At 45.0% G+C, this 15,924-nt stretch overlaps 1 protein-coding gene across 1 annotated transcript in view; it reads right to left on the bottom strand.

Moving 5' to 3' along the window:
* The window catches only part of tbc1d9 (TBC1 domain family, member 9 (with GRAM domain)), a 25,493-nt gene extending 14,369 nt beyond the window's left edge, over positions 1–11,124 (bottom strand). Inside the window, exons 1-6 of the mRNA XM_076974403.1 lie at positions 10,387–11,124; positions 5,372–5,482; positions 3,957–4,075; positions 3,225–3,453; positions 2,623–2,884; positions 1,117–1,324 (exon numbers count right to left, since the gene is read on the bottom strand). Of these exons, the coding sequence (XP_076830518.1) occupies positions 1,117–1,324; positions 2,623–2,884; positions 3,225–3,453; positions 3,957–4,075; positions 5,372–5,482; positions 10,387–10,507 (1,050 nt within the window). The 5' untranslated portion in view covers positions 10,508–11,124. The remainder of the gene's footprint in view (positions 1–1,116; positions 1,325–2,622; positions 2,885–3,224; positions 3,454–3,956; positions 4,076–5,371; positions 5,483–10,386) is intronic.
* Between the last annotated feature and the right edge of the window lie 4,800 nt (positions 11,125–15,924).

The raw sequence follows: 15,924 nt of genomic DNA, 5'->3' as shown, positions 1-15,924 counted from the left end.
ACTGCCAAACCCTACCCACCACTACCAATCCCTACCAATCACTGACAAACCCTACTAAATCACTGCCAAACACTAATCAAACCCTACCAAATCTATCCATCATTACCAAACCATAACAAATCCTATACATTACTACCAAACCCTAGGAAATCCTACTCACTATCAGCAAACCCGACTAAACACTACCAAATACTACCAACCCTGACCAAACACCAATGGAAACTACAAGCCCATTGCTTCAGCTTTTTAAGGTCACCACATCTAACAATCCCCCCCCACCAGACGTGCACACTTTGATAAATAAAACAGCACCTGGAAAATGAGGTCATAATTTAAGGTTATATCCAATTCATCTCTGACAAACCGCAGATCCAAGACTGCACTCATTATGTCAAATTTAATCCAAGCATTATATATGGTGAAGATGATCACCCCACGTTGATATCCAGAGTGCGTCTCATGGTGTCTGTGCCTCATCATGTTGAATCATGTGTGGTGTGATACTGGTGGCCTAGTCTTATAAACTAGATGTCACTTGCGATTTAATTGGACCTAAATCAAATCTTTTGGCGTTTCATCTTCACCATATTTGGCTTCCTTAAAAAAAGCTGTTTCCATGGGGATGTTACAGTCCACATAACGGTGGTGATATATTAACAGGGTCAGTATTTATTCATGGGATGCAAATAAATTAAAATATTTCTCAAACAAGACTAAGGCTTCCATCCTGGTAATTTCCCTAATAGGTCAAAGCATTCAAAAATAACTGCCCCAAAAATCGGCTTACCACTGACAGGGACTCTAAAATTGCCCGGTCTTGGTGAAATCAAAATCTCTGGCCAGTGAGGTCACCTTGCGGCATGAATCTCATAGCTCAGAACAGGCTCAATAACAAGGTTACTGCAGACCGAGTCTCACCCTCAACTGCTGCCTGAACATCTGAAATAACTCCTGCACTTACCTCCTGCTTCCACAGGGGGCACTCCAAATCTTAGCCAACATGCCCAGCACTGGTATTACTCTCACATCACATGTCATTCTAGCTATTTGAGCGCCGAGTAGGACTACTGTGGGGTTTGGCAGGGAGGTACCTGCATCCGGCACACTCTCACTGACCTCTCTCAGAGGGATGATGAGGCTGCACACCGTCTCCTCCTTGCTGGTGAAGCAGATGTAGTTGGTGGAGACGAACATCTGGCCCAGGATGTGCGTTTTGTTGAAGGGCGTCCACAGCGTGCAGTCCGTGTGGCCGTCCAGCTTCTCGTCTTTGGGCAGGCGAAACAGCGCTCGGTAGCGTTCGCTCTTCGCTCTGGCATCCAGATCCCTGGACGAGTGGAGGAGAGAGACCAGGGTCACCAAAATGTGCAAACGTCAGTGGCAGGTTCAGGAACATCCGCAGGGTCAGGAACATTATTGTCTAAGAAATTATTCATCTTTTTAAAGAGGCATGCTGTTCAAGACGCAAATTGTTCAGGAGGCATGTTGTTCAAGATTGCCTCTTGGTCAGTGTCGGTCAGAAACATATCAAGGGAGTTTTCCAGTCACTGAAAAACTACTGTCTAGTAGTAGTAGGATTTCTCTAGGATTATACTACAAGTCCAGAAATCTTGATTCCTGCTACTTGACATCATGGCATTGAGTGCCTTCAACAACGGTAGCAATGTTTATGTCAGACTCAACCCCTGATTTCCTGCAAACTTGTCCATGTGCGAGGCAGCTAGGTGACCATCATACTGACCTACACCAACCATCACACTGCTATGAGGAGGCATATGAGCACTTGCAAAGTCTCGGCTCAAACTTTTAATTATTATAGAATTATTGGGTCTCGGATGGCCTGCTGTGTCCTTGTTTTGCAAGAAATGAGATTTGCACCTTTGACTTTTATTAGCTTGGCAAATAGTCACATTCCAGAGATTTTCATTATAATCTTTTCGGACTGCATAATGTGCTTGAACACTCAAATTCGTCTTCAAAGGCAATGAGGCTTCAGCACCTCGCTGAGGTTTAAATCACTTTACGAGCATGTGAATTACTGGGAGATGGTCTTGGTGGCCGGTGTGAATCCCAACTGTGCTTCACTGTCACACCCACATTCCTCTCACCCTTTTGTCTTCAGCACCATAAAATACCTGCATCAAACCCATCATGGACGTTTTCCAGGAAATAGTTTATAACGCCAGTGCTCACCAGGACACGCCTAATGAATGCAAAATGAGCGCCAGTATCTCAGATGAATTATTATACGATTCGACACATATACTTTTATTTTATATATTGCTTTCAACCTCAAGCTCTGACAACGTGCTTCCAGTGTGAAATGCGAGTGTCTTGCCTCCATCGTTGCATGAAACAAACATAACCCTGGTAGTAGTGAAAAATTAAATTTGGGTAAGTAACATTTTTCGTACTGTAGATAAACAAATCACTATCTTGAAAATATCTTCTAGCTATTCTGTCATGGTTATGACAGGAAGTGGATGATGCACAGAGTGTGTAGCTAGCCTCCGTGGGCATGCTGGGTAATCGCCACTGCATTTTATTAATCAGTAGAACAGAAGCCTGATTCTCCTTCTTCCCTTGTGCCACCTCACACTTCACGGGTTCCTAACAGGAACTGACCTCTTGAGGGCCGACACCTTCTTGGGTGACTTCCTCTTGAGCCTGGGCAGAGAGCGGTCCTGCTCGAAGCCCTTGTTGTCGAGGAGCTGCCGCATGGCGATGTTGGCCAGCTGCTCCATGAGCTTGAAGGTCTCGTTGATGTTGAGGAAGACGGAGAAGACGTGCTCGCTGCAGCGTGTGCACACACGCACCATGTCCGGCAGCAGGAGGGTGGCGCTCTTCTCCAGCTGCGTCACATCCGCCCAGCGCATCACCAGCTTGGCTACAGAGGGGACGCAAAGGGCGCCATCACCACAAAAATCCTGCACTCTGGACAGAGCTCATACACAAATGTTCCATCAACCCAGATGCTACTTTGTTGTGCATGTGCACGCACGTCATATGTTTTACGCAACAAGCAAGAAACAATTACCAGGAATCTCAACTATGATTTTCTATTATTCACAAACACTTTTTTTTTTTTTTTTTTTTTTTTACACACAACAGGAATTACTTTTGCAAGAGCAGCACACAACCCCCTACACCACGGCCTACACACACAACCACACCCAACCACACCACCGCATTATGCATGCACGCTACTATCCAGCAGCCACACCCACCCTCCTTGCCCAGCAGGTAGGAGTAGAAGCAGAGGTGGTTGATGCTGAGGTACAGCCAGCCCTGCCTGGGCACCCGGCCCTTCCAGTAGCTGCAGGAGTAGTAGTTCACCAGCTTCTCCTCATCCGGCATGCCAAACAGCTTGCGAAACTTAGCAATGGCCTCCTTGAATTTGTCAGTGTCATCGTCCTCCTTGATGTCGTGGTTCTTGTTGTATTCCGCAATGATGCCCTGTCAGAGTGTGAGAGAGTGAGCGATCAAATAACGTTGTGTCAGAGAGACTGAGAGACAGACTTATGTGATATAGTCAAAATACAAACACGCTCTGCTTCCTGTCCTCTACACATGGTCGATGTTTAATGCTTACTGTGTTTCTGCACCTTGGGCTACTGCAATAAATGAATCTCCCTCTGGGATTAATAAAGCGATCGATCCATCCATCATGAGAAGTCTTTCTCCAGTATCAGGAAGCAGGTAAGCTCATTTGCACTTCGATTTTGAAGTTGTCTGTAATAATCTCTATGTACAATGAACCAAGCTTCATATTTTATCTGCATAGTTAATTCAGTAGGCTGACCATACGCAGTTCATTCAAATGGTGTTAGGATCTAACTGTTATTAGTTGTGATTAATTAGTATTGCTCTCAAAGCAGCAGAAAGAGAAAGGGATCTGTTCCGCAGGGGGAGAGAAAGAGATCTGTTCCGGAATCCCCCCGGAGGATGGGGTGTCCCACCTGGATCTTGCCCTTGACGAAGGTGGTGATGTCATTCTCGTTGTCGAAGATGGACAGGGTCTGCAGCAGGTTGTGTTCCAACCACTCCCAATGTTCAGTGACCTCCCTGCGGGAGCTCCCTGCCAGACACACACACACACACACACACACACACACACACACACACACACACACACACACACACACACACACACACACACACACACACAAACAATCACTGTGACATGCATGTGATCCTTAGAACATGCAAGAGGCCCATGATGCACAGTTACCCTATTGGTCATCATGCCCCGTCACAAAAGTTCCTGATATTCATTACTTATTGATTGCTTGGTATCAGGTTACAGCAACTTCAGACGCCCCGGCCTTTTCTAGACTCTTCTGGTGTCTTTTCTGCTGGCCACTCAGACTGAACACTGTAGGTCAGGTGCCCTTTGCATTCATTTCATTTTTGGACATTTTGGACATATAGCTGATCTCATGTGTGAGGAACATACCCCCCACCCTCTTGTTTTCATTGGCTAATATTAGTGAGTGCCCACACTTAAACACACAAAATGATAAAAGAGATCGATGGATAGATAAAGAAGGAATAGAACATGAAAAGAAAAGAAGAAATAAGATACATGTAGGCCGTTGCAATGAGCATTTCAGCTACAGCCGTCTCTGCCCTGCCTGGGAGTTGAAGGAGGATGAAGTAGTGAAACCCCTCCCAGTCTCCACCACCCAACCCCCACCTTCTAGCTGCACTCAATACACATTAGTGCAAAGAGGAGGCAACACTTCCCCTCAGGAGGGCTAGATGTCCCTCTCTCTCCCCTCCCTCTCCCAAAAAAAACATCTCCTCGGTGAAGACTGCACTTCTGTTACTCACCCATCCTTAAACCTGCAGCGGGAATCTAAACCTGTGATGACTACAAAAAGTCAGACCGCAGTTCGACCTCCTGAAGAACACACAGCTTACAACAGCGCTGTGACCTTCGTTAGGAGACTAGGGAAATATGTTATGTTCGGCCACGTAAGTGCCATGGTCAGATTCAATTAAGCACGCTTAGATGCACCGCTCTTAAAAGCCTTCAAGCGAGAGGCAGAGATTTAGACTCCATAGTGCTCCAGTAGCAGTGTACACAAGAGGGGCTGTTGTAAATCATGGCTGAGAGACAGAGCAGTTTACACAAGGACACTTCCACCTACCCACACACTGACATCTACTGCAGTCATACAGTTACAGGACCAAAAGTTCCACGTCATTTAAAGAGGGGAGAGTAAACACGATATGATTTCACAGCACTTCACTTCCCCTTGAGGCCTGGTGGGGCAGGAGGTGCCTGGCAATGATCGGCAGGGACAGGCCAGATGTAAGGGAGGATTTCCCAATGAGGACACATTATGGCTCCTGAGAGCCTGTAGCATACCGTGGGCAATGGTCCAGTACACCAGCGAATCAGGAGTCTGGTAAAGGATTCTGTAAGGGGCCACACGTGCACTGGAGTCCAGCACTACATCCAGAGTTCCCACCAGCAAACCTGCAGGAATACAAGAAATTCCAGATTTAGTAACCACAGAGGAACCGAGAATATATGGGAATATTCTCCATCAGTGTTCAATTGAGATGTTCACTGGAACAGCCTACACGTCATGGTTCTAGAGAGCTGCTTGTTTTGTTCAGAAACACTGCTACTGCACATAGGTTCATTTACAAGAAAGCACGTTTACTTTTAAAAGGGAACAGACGGACGCCTTGCACTCAGGATCCAGAAACCTATGACCAGTGACGCAGTGATTTTTGCAGTAACCCTGTAAAGTCCATGTCTGTTCAGACGTGTCCATACTCACTCACCATCCAGATTTAGAACTGGGGATTTTTTTTGAGGTGTGTGTGTTTGTACATTGCGTGTAGTTGTTACCGAGTTACACAGAAAATGGGAAATATAGTGTATGTTAGTTTCTATTATATTAAAGAGAATGAATCACTGTTAGTCACTGTGTTTGTTGGAGCCATCTAAAAGCTACCACTGAATTCTCACACTTATATTGTATTTACAGCAATGCTGTACAATTTAACACCATCTGGGCACAATGGTTTCACACCATCAAACAGGCAGTGACAATGCGAGAACAGTCAGACCCTTTTACTTACCCAAGAACCACTATAAAATTCCAACATTTACATAGAAAAGAGCCCTAGAATTACAAAGCAAGAGATCACTGGGCCCACTGGTTTGTTACATAATCAAAACAGAAAAGGGCTTAAGAAACCTCTGAGCAGAAATGAGGCTTTGGCCATGTAGTTAAACAGCTGAAGTAATAAAAGGCCAGAAGCTGCCCTGTGAACAAGGACAAACCCTCGCCATAAAGCCACCGACAGCAGCCTGGGGCTGAGATGCGAGAATCACAGAGATCAGAATCACTCAAAAGCAGCAGCACAGATCTGCTGGCACTGGGCTTCCTACTGGTCTCCAGGGACGACTCGCTTTTGCATGTGCAGACTGACTGATGCTCATCCATGCAGCGCACACACGCACGCATGCATGCTCACACACACACACACACACACACACACACACACACACACACACACACACACACGAAACTACACATGCTGGTGCAAACACACAACCTTTTGAGAGCCAGCTCTTCTGCTGTAGGGCCAGCTTAAACAAGGTGTCTGAATACAATCACATATCAATGGCTCAGTCTTTGTTTGAATGTGTGTAACCCTCTAAACACTCAGCCAGGCATCGACAGGGAATATGTCTCTAGTAAGCTATTACAGTCTAATTTAATGTGCTGTAGAAAAATTAACAAGCTGAATCTGAGCTAAATGCATGAGTGCAACCAATATACTGGTAAATCAGTTGAGCAGATTTGAATCTGAATCAGATATGAATAATTTCTGCAGCTTTTTTATGTCCTAATACTCTGCCATTCAAATCAGATTTTCTCCTTTTATACCAGACTTTCGTCTGATATTCACACTGTGGTTCAAATCAGATCTGCTTTGAACCACATCCCTAAGCAACCCCATGTGAACATGACGCCTGGATCCACAAAGATGATCATGTGATCATGTGGTGTCCATGTCCAGCCAAAACAAAGTAACCAACAGATTATTGTAGGACTAAATCAGGTGAGTGGAAAACAGAAACTCACAGAGGATGACAAAGATGATGAGACCCAAACCAGTGTTGGACTTTTCCATATCCCTAAAACAAACACTCCCTCAAAAATAAATCCTCTTTCAACCTGAAACCTGAGGAAGGAGCCTGCTCATCCTGTTCTTTGTCAACGCTCAAACATGATTCTTTGCATTACCCACATACCAATCACTCAGACACAGACATTCTGATCTACATTTGGCTCTACACTTGGATATTTCATTACAAACTCTGCTATTTTCCCGTGTAAAACGTGCAGATTCACACACTGAATTTTCAATCTTTGCCTCTAATGGGGAAATGGCCACAAATCCTGGCAGTAACCATGAAAGTCTGCAGGCCTCTCACAGCCATATGACCATTTCACTTCCCTCTTTTGTCCCTCGGCCAGGCTGAGCTGTGCTATCCTTGCCTGCTTGAGAGAAACTCCGAGCAGCACGTGATGTTTTGAGGTCAGAGCCAGGGGCAAGGTCATTTGCGGAACCTCCTGTCCTGAATTCACCGGTGTACAATACGACCCACTCTGCTCCATGCGGACACCACAGCCTGTGCTTCATTCCCTCACACTGTTGTCATTTTTGTCCTCTTTTAACTGTCTCCTGCGTTTGGATCCCAGTTTTTCCTCAGACGGGCCATTGTTCTCGGTAGGGCGAAGGCTTAAAATCGATACGATCTCAAATTACATGAACCTAAAAGGTCTGTGGTGGAGAACTATAAACTGGAGAGCAATCTCATGTACCCTTGAATCTCTGCAGCTGAAAACGACGCTTCTCCTTTCTCTTAACTTGAATAACCCCTAGTCTGTTTAATAACCTGAACACATCATGGGGCTCAATGCTGGAAGCTATGAACAACCAGTTATTAGATACATGACAGAGAATTATGACTATTTGATTCTCTGCATCCACAGAATAACAACAACAACAACAATAATAATAATAGCTCGCCAGTGGAGGACGAATGCAAAGCAAGCATGGGGTTAGTCACAATCTTTGGTTTCATTAACCCTCATAAACTTTGCATGAGCAGCCAATGATAAACAGGTTCCTTTGGGCCTGGCAGCCAATCACATTCTCTACACATCCGCTTAAGGAAAGCGTGGAAAGTGCTGGGAAGTGTGGAAAGTCGCCCAGCCTGAAGCCAGTCAGCCTAAGCTGTGCTTCTCAGGGGCCTTAACTAATGCTGAGAGCTTAGGTTTACTGCATGCTCTCTCTATCAGTGCCAAACGCTGTGTGTGGTGCGTGCGCCTCGATTCCAGCCTCCTCTGGGGATCCGGTCCCAGCCCCAGAGGGTGGAGCCTGTGTGCCAGGCTCTCGGCCTCCCCTCTCAGCGCCAACTGGCACGCCGGTCATGCATTTACATAACGATGACATCACCGTCGCCCAACGAAGTGGCAGGCCCTGCTGCAGCTAGCGATCTGCCCCTGGCGGAAACCAGCAGACCCACACATTTGCTAACCTCTCTAGGATTAGTCAAATTGGAGATTTAATGAGGTTCAAAGATCTGTTTCTCAAAACGTGTGCTTTATTTAACAACCAAAGCAATCATCAGATGGTAGGCCCGATTTTGTTCATCTCACGCGGGTAAAGCAAAGATGTGTAAGATTGTAAACCCCATGGACAACAGCAGGAAAATGCGTGACTTATCAGGATTAAAGATTGTTATGTTACACAGTTCTACAGGGAGGCACAGAAAAGCTTCTGATTTTTCAGAGAATGAATAAACAGAGATTAAAGTCTTGGTTCACTCCATGGTAGTGTCCATATTTCAATATATCAGGAAATAAAATAATGAAAAACTGAGTCACTACAGAATAGCACTGACAGTAAAGGTACGAAACCATAGAAACCCAGGATGGATGACATGGATGTAGAAGGTGACCAGGGTAGGTGGTGTGGATGTTGTGAAGTTACCCAGGTAAGGTGATGTAGATGTTATAACCAAGGTTAGGTATTAGTTGGCTGGAATTATTTTCAGTTACTGTACTCGAATGTGTCAGATGTTGTCTATTATTAGTTGAACTTTGAATTACAATGAGAAGCAATTCACTTGCTCTGAGGCTCTGAACATAGTCACTCTGCCATGACTCCCAAAATAGAATGAATCCTTAGAAAAATCATCACACTCTTCATCCACACAGGGCCGGAGTGGGCTCCTTTTTCAGCCCGGGAGTTTCATGCCCAAATCCGGCCCAAAATTATTTTTCCCTCCCAATCGGCCCAAACTAGAGATTGACATGAGCCGGCCCATCGGGAATCCTCCCGAATCTCCCGATTAGCCACTCCGGCTCTGCATCCACACCAAATCCAGTATAGTCAAAACAATACCAGAGAAACAAAACAATACAAGTATGGGCCACAGATGGAGATCTGCATGTGCAGGGTACCCGGTCCACAGATTCACTGGAGGGTCACATGTTTCAGGGCAGCTCACACCGCATGTGTCAAGACCCCATCTTCAACCTCACAGCATGAATGAAGCAGCTCACGGAGAGCACCTGCTATGCCTGGAGGCCTCGTTCCCTCTCCGCCTCTGGCGCCGTTCGAGCAGTGAACGAGCACCAGTGATTCAGCAGGAACGTCTCAGATATCTCCGTGTTTCGGCAGACATTCACAGCGGCCTGTGCCACAGTACCAAGGAAACGCGCTTAACAGCTGAGAACAGCACGTGCTCAGCTGTAAACAAGTGACCTTTTAATCAGCTGATGAATAACATCTTATGAAACACAAGTTTATTTCTTAAAGCAGTTACTTCTGAACATTTAGTCATTCTAACTAAGCACAACAACAGTCACTGACATAGCTCCTGCAATATGTATGAAATTAAATATTTAGAGAAAATATTTCCATAAATAAGGTTCATCTGGTACTAGAAGTACTTTAATGAATAATCAATTACTGTGATACAAAAAAAAGATCCGACTTAATTTTTGTGTAGAAATCTAGTAAATATAGTGTAAAATACTGTAGTATATTTCTAATATTGAAAACAACGTTCTAGTATATTAAAACATTGAAATGAATAACCAACGAGAGCTAAAACGTGTGCACAGATGAACTCCACGCACCTGTCAAGCGCTCGCGACATATGCGTGTCCCAAAACAGCTGATCGTTCACCTGCTACCTTGTTATGCCACGTTGATGATACACACTGCAAACATCTACGAAATTCAGCAGCCGTAGTTGCACACAGATTGAACTAAGTCAATTAAGACATTAAAGCGCGTTTGCCTTTGCTCGAAACAGAATGAAATAAGATATAAGGCCCTTACCAGCGAGTCCGCCGCCTCCTTCTCCGTGTCCCTTTCTTTTCTGAAGAACGAAATATGGGTTCGCTCGTTCGGTCATCCATAGCGCGCTGGCCAGCAGGACCTCCTCTGGGTTCACCCACATCTTCACCTCAATCTTTCTATGATGGCATCAAAACCCCATTGATTGAACTCCGTTGCTTTGAATCCGTGTCTTTCACTTCAGGCGTGCAGCACGATGGCTCATTCGCGTGTGAAAAGCACTTATTCCTAAACTCTATTATAAAATGTCGCGATCTTAAACAAAACAATAAAACGTAAGGACCAGGGTGTTCGGAACCAATCAAGCTCAAAACGCGATACTACAGACGCTCTATCGCAAAGATCCCGATTGTATTCATATTCACCGCAATCCCAGAGTGCATTCGGCCATAACCCACACTGAATATATTACAAAAATAACGAAACATTTACATATGCATTAAAACGAGCTCGCGGGCAGCCGAGCACGCGCGGTGCAGCACGACGTTTGCGTCTTTGTCGTACGTCCAACACCGTACGCCGCTGTCAGGTGCGCGCGACTGCTCCTCTGTCTATTAAATACAGTCAACGCCAAATGGTGCTACGCAAACGCACGTTTTATCAATACATTGTTATGTTGACCGCCCACTGTCTGCTGCGCTTCCTACCACGCAAAATAAGCAACGCAATAGTCCAATACAGCTGGAAGCATAAGCGACTCTCTAGCGCCGCGGTAGCGCGCGCAGTAGCGACAACACGCGTCATGGGCCGCGCCGTGACGTCAGCACGGGGGTGGCACGCGGGTCGGGCCATAGAGGTGTAGAAAGACCATAACAATATAGTCTCAGAGCATCTTATGCATAATCATAAAGCTTATAATAACTTTATTTTAATTGGGGAAATAATTATAATCTCGAACAGCCATAGTGAGCCACAATGTAATCAGCAGTTAAAAAACCGAAACACGGTCATAATTTATTTGGTATACTATTTTCCAAAGCATCGCTTTTGTTTTATTTAAATGTATTACATTTAGAGGGGGTGGCGTGGCGAAACTCGTGTAGAATACATGTTAAGTATGTCATGTAAACACCGGGTCAGTGTGGGCGCGTCTTTACCGACCACAGAAGAGTCCAGGGGAGATCCCTGTGCGCGGTGAGTCCATATCCAACCCGCTCTCTCGGTCGTAGCATACTCATCTCTGAAGTTTTGTGGTTAAGTTCATTATTTAGTGTAAAGAAATCTGACCTCGGATCAGTAGTCGTCCTCAGCGATGACACGTGAATTGCAATGTGGAGTGGGATTTCACAAAACCAGATTTGCCTGTTTTGTGTCTGATAAATCTTGAAATTTCCTTTCAATTACTTGGCTTAACTAGAAAATCAGGCTTTAAAAAAAGATTAGCAATGGCCAAACTGCCACTCCACGCCCACTCGCTAAACCCCTTATCAAAGAGTTTATCCCTGCAGCTAAATACGCTCTTACACGTGGCCCGAACACTCGTCTGATTTGGCACTAAAGTTCTAAGACTGAGGTTTTCCATGACAACCGCAGCACAGTGTCAGTCACAAGTGGTGGGCCGAGGAAGAGGCTAGGAAACTGTGCATTTGAAGGTTTTACACATTGGTTAATGTGCTTGTTGTTAAACTGAGCTCTTTCCTGTCTTGGCAAAACAAAGACAAAAATAAAGTGTAGGCCTATGTGACCACAGAAGCTCGAACGTGAGAGAGGCTTGTTTGTGAAGACTGCTAGAAACTCAAGAGTATACCAACAACGTGACTTATTAGACCAGGGGTACTCAACTAAATTTGTCCGCGGTCCAATTTTGGCAGATAGCCTACCTATGACCTGAGGTCCGGTGCGGCGGGGGTGGCGAACGTAAGTTGTTTGGGGGGGTGGCGAACGTAACACTCGTGACGGAGTGTTTTTTCAATAGCCCTGAAATAAATGCTCCGGGTTTTTTTTTTGGTCCGTATCCAGTTAATCAGGAATGAGATTGGGTCCGGACAGGACCGCGGTCCGCCAGTTGAGTACCTCTGTATTATACGATAAACTAACTCCCTTTCTTCAAGCCACAGTAGCTCATAACGTTATTTATCAAATTCAGAAATGAATGAATGGAAAAATCCTTATTTAAGGATTTAAATAAAAATCTTAGATAAGAAACTCAGAGCAGATTGCATTAGAGAAGCTCTTTTTGTTCTTTGACTAATTGTATAATTGGATATGAAAATTAAATTGTAACCTGGTAACCAGTTGTTCATTGCATTGGAAATTATATTGGGAGATGAAAAGGTTCTGGGCAATTGTTCAGACTTATTAAAGACAAGATATGCATCAGATTTGGGGCACATACGCAGTGTAGGTTCTATGTAAGTACAGCAAGTAACAAGGAAATTCTATCCATGATATGGAAGCAGTTATTGTTCATTCAGAAGAAGAGTCCTTCAAGAACATGCTAAGTGAGCAGGTAATGTTAGAGGTCGTCATGTCTTCCTGAACCCATACTTGAGAAGCATTTGTCAGTGCTTGTATCTTACTGAAAATCACCTATATCACTTCACACACACAGTGTATGCTTTTTTTTTGTATTGTTGTAAAATATACCAGGATTGAATTGATAACAACAGACTTTATTGGGTGTGTTGAAATGTTTAACAGCTGTGAGGAGGTGTGGGGCTGGGGCCTGGACCACTGTCATTGAGGTCTAGTGATGGGGGGGCTTTACAAACAACCACAGAGACCAAAACAGACCGACTGACATTTAAGGCCCTCATTTAAAGACAGATTAGCAAAATCTAGAATCACATTGTTATGAATCACATTGCTGTGAATTAGTATAGCAGTGTTTAAGTCTTAGATGCTTGATGGTGCTGTTGTAGTTCCATGGTTACTGGTCAATTAACCACAATGTACTGTTACACAGACTGAAACCATGCAGACTGAACTTTCTCTGGGCTTTCTCCCTCTGACTCAATTAAAGTCCATGTTTTGAGATCTGAAACTCACCTTTTGAGGTCAAGTATAGCAAAAATATCGGGTGTTTTTCATGACGTCTTGTAAATGTCATATTTTCACTTCTGACTGATTAAAAGAAATGAGCTGCATTAAAACAGTTTCTCCCAGTACAGGACATGATGTAACACTGTGAGTTAGGATGGTCAAACTCAAAAGAGCTCTCGTATGCCATGGGAGAAACAAACAATGGTTAAATGGGTTTGGAAAGTTTACAGTGACATCACTGGACACTTAAATTGAATGGTTTCATTTGAGGTCTTTTAGTACTTTAGAAAAATTCCCCATATTATGTATGGAATGAGTAAATAATTCCAGACTACATGCATATACATACACATTTCTGACTACACGCATGAACAAACAAACAATACAGCTACACTGGAGTTTCACGCTTCCCCTGCTCTGAAATAGCTGGAAGATAGGGCACTCAGCACACTGAAGAGAGCTGGCTGAAGATAGGGCACTCAGGACATTGAAGAGAGCTGGCTGAAGATAGGGCACTCAGGACACCATAGGCAGTAGGCTGAAGATAGGGTACTCAGGACACTGTAGGGAACAGGCTGAAGATAGGACACTCAGGACACCATAGGCAGTAGGCTGAAGATAGGGTACTCAGGACACTGTAGGGAACAGGCTGAAGATAGGGTACTCAGGACACTGTAGGGAATAGGCTGAAGATATGGTACTCAGGACACTGTAGGCAGCAGGCTGAAGATAGTGTACTCAGGACACTGTAGGGAACAGGCTGAAGATAGTGTACCCAGGACACTGTAGGGAACAGGCTGACGATAGGGCACTCAGGACACCGTAGGCAGTAGGCTGACGATAGGGTGCTCAGGACACTGTAGGCAGCAGGCTGAAGATAGGGTACTCAGGACACTGTAGGGAACAGGCTGAAGATAGGGCACTCAGGACACTAGGCAACAGGCTGAAGATAGGGCACTCAGGACATTGTAGGGAACAGGCTGAAGATAGGGCACTCAGGACACTGTAGGGAACAGGCTGAAGATAGGGCACTCAGGACATTGTAGGCAGCAGGCTGAAGATAGGGTACTCAGGACACCGTAGTCAGTAGGCTGAAGATAGGGTACTCAGGAAACTAGGGAGCAGGCCCAAAGATAGGGCACTCGGGACACCGTAGGCAGCAGGCCTGATGATTGGGCACTCAGGACACTGTAGGCAGCAGGCCCGATGATAGGTCACTCAAGACACTAGGTAACAGGCCCAAAGATAGGGCACTCAGGACACCGTAGGCAGTAGGCTGAAGATAGGGTACTCAGGAAACTAGGGAGCAGGCCCAAAGATAGGGCACTCAGGACACCGTAGGCAGTAGGCTGAAGATAGGGCACTCAGGACACTGTAGGCAGTAGGCCCGATGATAGGGCACTCAAGACACTACGTAGGAGGCCCAAAAATAGGGCACTCAGGACACCGTAGGCCAGGGATGTCAAAGTCAAATACACCGAGGGCCAAAAAACCAAATTTGCTACAAGCCGAGGGCCGGACTGGTTCAATGTTTATTAAAACATATTGAAATGATTGCACATAGCCTATTGAACCAAGACCTAACACAGTGTTTATTATTTAATGCTTAAATGAATAAAGCAATATTTTCTTATGGATCTGTCAGTAATTTCAAGTGAAAACATTTTTCAACAAGCAAACAGATAAAAACAAACTTCCTTCAAAGAAAACATGTTCTGTACATTAAATGAAAAAAGTAATAAAGGTTTGAAAAATGTTGGAATTTAGGCTAAAGTACTTGAAAATGCTTGAAATTGTAACTACTTCGTTTCACAACAAATATCTATCTGACTGAACAGTTCTCTTGTATTACGTTAACAAATACGAGCCTCTTGTAATTCCAGGACGAAACATGAGAGAACGTGAAGACGTTAAGATTGGGCGTTTTGAAAATAAACAACCATTAAATAATGTGATTAAAAAGCGAATTATTTCGAATCATTTCGAATAAATGTATAAATATTAAACTTTATTAAGTTTAACGTGCTGGTGCGCGCAAAGTTACAAATTTCGAGAGGTGCATGACCTCGCGAATCAAGCGCGCGACGCCCTCGTGCACGGGCAGAGCCACTGCGATTACGTCATTTTCGCCGCGCTGACCCTCGCCGCTTGTGCGCACTGCAGTGACTTCGCGGGCTACTGTTGCATTGTGGGGAATGTAGTGTTTGTGCGTGCAAAACACCATCGGGCGGCTGTGGCCTGCGGGCCGGTTCTAATAGTAACTAAATATCATCCAGGGGGCCATAGATAATCAATTCACGGGCCTTGACTTTGACACATGGGCCGTAGGCAGTAGGCTGAAGATAGGGTACTCAGGACACTGTAGGCAGCAGGCCCCAAGAGAGGGCATTCAGGACACTGTAGGGAACAGACTGAAGATAGGGCACTCAGGACACTGTAGGCAGCAGGCCCGATGATATGGTACTCAGGTGGACATGGGTAATAATGCCGAGCCGAAGGACAGATTCACTGGTTTCCAGTTCATACCTGTTACGAGTG

Source organism: Brachyhypopomus gauderio, chromosome 15, assembly GCF_052324685.1.
Source record: "Brachyhypopomus gauderio isolate BG-103 chromosome 15, BGAUD_0.2, whole genome shotgun sequence".
NCBI classification, from domain to species: Eukaryota; Metazoa; Chordata; class Actinopteri; order Gymnotiformes; family Hypopomidae; genus Brachyhypopomus; species Brachyhypopomus gauderio.
The sequence above is the reverse complement of the archived record's forward strand: the minus strand, read 5'-3'. Positions and strand labels throughout refer to the sequence as shown.